Source organism: Mandrillus leucophaeus, unplaced genomic scaffold (genome assembly GCF_000951045.1).
Source record: "Mandrillus leucophaeus isolate KB7577 unplaced genomic scaffold, Mleu.le_1.0 Scaffold58, whole genome shotgun sequence".
NCBI lineage: Eukaryota > Metazoa > Chordata > Mammalia > Primates > Cercopithecidae > Mandrillus > Mandrillus leucophaeus.
The window spans coordinates 2,362,188-2,367,674 of NW_012106252.1; the positions used below are offsets into that span (position 1 = coordinate 2,362,188).

General features: G+C 37.5%; 1 protein-coding gene across 3 annotated transcripts in view; it reads left to right on the forward strand.

The window, feature by feature from the left end:
* Positions 1–5,487, forward strand: part of LOC105552995 (keratin-associated protein 4-6) — a 40,921-nt gene that overhangs the window by 26,563 nt on the left and 8,871 nt on the right. The window contains exon 2 of one of the 3 annotated variants that reach the window (XM_011998875.1): positions 5,354–5,487. This exon is cut by the window's right edge and continues 1 nt beyond it. In XM_011998875.1, the coding sequence (XP_011854265.1) occupies positions 5,354–5,487 (134 nt within the window). Of the gene's footprint in view, positions 1–5,289 lie in introns of those variants that run through there. The other 2 variants (XM_011998873.1, XM_011998877.1) reach the window with 2 other exon arrangements.

Below are 5,487 nucleotides of genomic sequence, written 5' to 3' on the forward strand. Positions count from 1 at the left end.
GCATTGAATTTGTAGACTGCTTTTGGCAGTACGATCATTTTCACAATATAGATTCTACTCATCCATGAGCATTGGATGTGTTCCCATTTGTTTCTGTCGCCTATGATTTCTTTCAGCAGTGTTTCATAGTTTTCCTTGTAAAGGTCTTTTGACTCCTTTGTTAAGTATATTCCTAAGTATTTTCTTTGTAGCTATTGTAAAAGGGGTTGAGTTCTTGATTTGATTCTCCGCTTGGTCTCTGTTGGTGTATAGAAGAGCTGCTGATTTGTGTACATTAATCTTGTATCTGGAAATTTTGCTGAATTCTGTCATCAGTTCTAGGAGCTTTCTGGAGGAATCCTTAGAGTTTTCAAGGTAAACAACCATATCGTCAGCAAACAGGGACAGTTTGACTTCCTCTTTACTGATTTGGATGCCCTTTATTTCTTTCTCTTGTCTGATTGCTCTGGCTAGGACTTCCAGACTATATTGAAGAAGAGTGGTGAGAGTGGGCATCCTTGTCTTGTTCCCGTTCTCAAAGGGAATACTTTCAACATTTCCCCATTCAGTATTATGTTGGTTGTGAGTTTGTCATAGATGACTTTTACGTTAAGGTATGTCCCTTGTATGCCAATTTTGCTGAGGGTTCAATAATAAAAGGATGCTGGATTTTGTCAAATGCTTTTTCTGAATCTGTTGAGATGATCATGTGATTGCTGTTTTTAATTTTGTTTGTATGGTGTATCACATTTATTGACTTGCATATGTTAAACCATCCCTGCATCCCTGGTATGAAACCTACTTGATTATGGTGGATTATCTTTTTGATATGCTGTTGGATTCAATTAGCTAGTATTTTGTTAAGGATTTCAGCATCTATGTTCATCAAGGATATTGATCTGTAGTTTTCTTTTTTGGTTGTGTCATTTTCTATTTTTGGTATTAAGGGTGATGCTGGCTTCATAGAATGAATTAGGGAGGATTCCTTCTTTCTCTATCTTGTGGAATAGCCTCAAAAGGATTGGTATCAATTCTTCTTTGAATGTCTAGTAGAATTCTGCTGTGAATCTATCTGGTCCTAGACTTTCTTTTGTTGGTAATTTTTAAATTACCATTCAATCTCACTGGTTGTTATTGGTCTGTTCAGGGTAGCTAATTCTTCCCAATTTAAGTTAGAAGGGTTGTATTTTCCCAGGAATTCATCCATCTCTTCTAGGTTTTCTAGTTTGTGTGTGCAAAGGTGTTCATAGCAGCCTTGAATGATCTTTTGTATTTCAGTGGTGTCAGTTTTAATAGCTCCCGTTTCAATTCTTAGTGACTTTATTTAGATTTTTTATCCTCTTTTCTTGCTTAATCTTGCTAATGTACCATCATTCAAAGTTGACCAAAGTATTTTTTTTTTTAATTTCTGTCAATATGAACCTGTGAGTTCCAGTTCATATCCCCATTGGTGCTCAAATAACAAACTTCAAGTTGGTCTCTGGCTACTTTTGATGTGAATCTAGTAGATTTGTTTGTTTTGTATATAATAAGATATTCCAGGTTCATTTGTGTATTTCCTTACCCACACTTATATTCAGCCATTTCTCCAAGGAACCCCCGTTCCCTTGTAGTGAATATGGCATTTGGGACCAAAGACTGAAATGTAAAAATGATGAGTATTACTAAATTGATTATTTTCTCTCAACTTTTTCAGTGTCGCCAACCAGAAAATATTACTTAAAAAATAAAGTATATCAGCGTTTCCACTGATAATTACAGGATTTTACTTAACCTCATATCTTTTTCCCAAATCTCTCTTCTTCCTTGCCAAAAATAATAGTTCCTTGGTGTAATTACTCATTTTCTTTATTACATAATGCTTGCACAACAATCTTGGAATAATATTGCCAATACTAATAACAACAGTATAGTTATTGCAAACAAACTTAACAGGTTTTTGAAAAAAACATTTTGGCCTTGGGATAGTTAATTTCTCTGAAGTTATGCCAGGACATACAGTTAGATTCCATTGTTGCTGTGGTGGTTTTAGTGATTTTGAGAGATTTTTAAAATTTAATATTTTTATAAATATGTGAAATATTTACATGGGTGCAAAGTCAAAGCTACAGTAAAAGATACATTCAAAAATAATCTAGTGTCTGTTTCTATCTTCTCTGTTCTATTCCCTCCATCCTCTATGGGTCAACTTTTAAAAAACAAATAGAGGCCGTGTGCAGTGGCTCATGCCTGTAATCCCAACACTTTGCGAGGCTGAGGCAGGTGGATCACAAAGTCAGGTGTTCAAGACCAGGCTGGCCAAGATGGTGAAACCCCATCTCTATTGAAAATACAAAAATTAACCAAGCGTGGTAGTGGGTGCCTGTAATCTAGTTACACAGGAGGCTGAGGTGGAGAATTGCTTGAACACGGGAGGTGGAGGTTGCAGTGAGCCGAGATCACACCACTGCACTCCAGCCTGGGTGACAAAGTGAGACTCCGTCTCAAACAACAACAACAACAACAAAACAAAATATGGTTGATTCTTCCATTATTTTTTTCTTTGTTTTTCAGCTACATTAAGTTACAATTGACATATACTTAAAATGCACAGTTTGATGTTTTGACAGAAGTCCCTCTTTCCTGTTTTCTCATCTCCTCTCTCTCTATTCTTCTGTCATTTTTTAAAGTGTAAGCAAATATGCTTTCAATATTTATATCCTGGATTTTTAAAACATATTGTTGTAGAACAATTGTACACATTTTTCTCCACTGCTTTATTGTCTCTTAACAATATCTACTGGCAATTAATTTATAGCAGCCTATAGAGACACTCCTTATTCCTTTTGACAGCTGCATAGTACTCCACCATGGGAAGGCATCACAGCTTATTCACCAGTACCCTATTGAAGGACACCCGGGTTGTATCCAGTATTGTTGTAGGTTTTAGTTTTTTTCCCAAATAGAACTATTATGAATCATGTTGTGCAACATCTTTCATATATTTACCTGAGTATCTTTGAGATATTTTATGGAATTGGGATAGCTGAGTCAAAGAATAAGTCTGCTAGTTATTGCCAAACCTTCACAAGAAAAATGCGAGCATGCCTATTTTCACATCATCTCACTTCCAGAGAATGCTGTCAGATTTTGCATTTTTGACAATCTAACAGGTGAGAAGTGTCATACCATATTATTTCATTTCTCTTATAATGCATGAGATTGAGTATATTTATATGGTGGTGAAATATTTGCATTTTATTTTCCCATTAGGCTGTTGGTCTGTTTTCTATCTATTTTCAGAAGTCTTTTTTCCTTCTTCTTCCTCTGTCACCCACACTGGAGGGCAGTGGTGCAATTTTGGCTCACTGCAACCTCCACCTCCTGGACCCAAGCAATCTTCCCACCTCAGCTTCCTGAGTAGCTGGGACCACAGATGCATGCCACCTCGCCAATTTTTTTCTTCTTTTTTTGTGTTTTTTTTTTTTTTTTTCTGTAGAGATGGGGTTTTACCAAGTTAACCAAGTTGGTCTCAAACTCTTAAACTCAAGTAATCCGCCCACCTTGGCATCCCAGAGTGCTGGGATTACAGGTGTGAGCCACCGTGTCCGGTCTCAGAAGTCTTTTATATATTATTAACCCTTTTTCTGTGATATATATTGTGAGTCTGTTTTTATTATTTAGTCATTTGTGTTTTTACCTTGTTTATGATGGTTTCTTATCATGCATCTTTTTTTTTTAAATTTTACTTTAAGTTCTGGAATACATGTGCAGAATGTGCAGGTTTGTTACATAGTTATACATGTGCCATGATGGTATGCTGCACCTATCAATCCGTCATCTAGGTTTTAAGCCCTGCATGCATTAGGTATTTGTCCTAATGCTCTCCCTACCTTCGTCCCCCACCCCCCAACAGGCTCCGGTGTGTGATGTTCCCCTCCCTGTGTCCATGTGCTCTCATTGTTCAACTCCCACTTAGGAGTGAGAACATACCATGCGTCTTTTTAATTATAAATAATTGTTTTTAAATACCAGCAGGGATTTAATTGCAAAATGTGCATGTGCGAAATGTTCCTTGAACACTCTAGGAGAGACGCACTTTCCCTATTATAGACCGTGTGACTTCAATCTATCTGGGCCTCAAGTACCTTGGAGGTAAAGAATTCAGAAAATGTGTGTCTACATCATAGAATCCTTGTGAAGTATAAGCAAGATAACAGTTATAGAGGACTCAGAAAATTCCTGACACGTAGTAAGCACTCAACAAATTAGAACTATTAGTATTGTTTCATCTTTCACTGGGAGTGCACAGATTAAATACGTAATTGTTATTTTGTTCACTAATCACACAATTCTCTAAATAGTTGCTAAACCCTTTCCTATACATGTTTCTTATTTGTCTTGTTTAAGCATCTGTAGGACAGAAATTAAAGCTTGATTTCATTTCTCCGTGTATCAGGCAAAATATCTCCAACATACATTGTGAGAGAAAATAGCTTTTGAGTACGAGAAAATATACTTTCAATAACACTTCAGTTAAACATATTCATTGGGTATCTTGACTTACCAACAAAATAGAACAGAAATGTTCCCTATGATCCACATCTTTGAAGAACATGCCAATAATAATTTATAAAGGGACCCATCATGCTGACGTGTTTTTACTTTTAAAAGCAATGAATCATTGCAGTATATCTGTTTCAAGCTGAATAGATTCAATAACATGAAACAGACAGGAATCTCAGTGGGATCTTTTCCATCTCACTGACTAGTCACAAAATTCAAAGGAATCACAGTGTTCCTCATTATACAAAAGTTACCTCCCATCACCCCCCAAATCTTTCATCCCATTTTCCTACCCACATTCTATGTGATTTATTTTTAACCTCTTTGAGAGCAGAGGAGATTTAGTCATCATAAAATCTATTCTCAACTTATTATCCAGGAGTCAAATAAATAAAGAATTAACACTTATGGAATCCAATCAAACAATGTCATGTAATGGATCTACACATCAGAAGACACATCAGATGAAGGAAGGAGAATGAGAGCTGATTCACTTGGCTTAACCAAATTGGATAGCTCAGAATACAACAGGAAAAGGAAATGGTGCCTTTTCTATTTACAGAAATATTTACCAGATAAGCACAACTATCTAATTTACTGAAAAAGAGCTGATTCTCTATTAGTAATGTGCAAACCACAAGATTATTCACATGGTCATAGTAGCTCTCAGCAGGGTATAAAAAGCAAAAGAGAGAGCAAGGAGAGATCAAACTCAGAAAACTCACTCTCCTAGAAACCCACCGAGAACCTCCACCCTCTGACACCATGGTCAGCTCCTGTTGTGGTTCCGTCTGCTCTGACCAGGGCTGTGGACTGGAGACCTGCTGCCGCCCCAGCTGCTGCCAGACCACCTGCTGCAGGACCACCTGCTGCCGCCCCAGCTGCTGCGTGTCCAGCTGCTGCAGGCCCCAGTGCTGCCAGTCTGTGTGCTGCCAGCCCACCTGCTGCCGCCCCAGCTGCTGC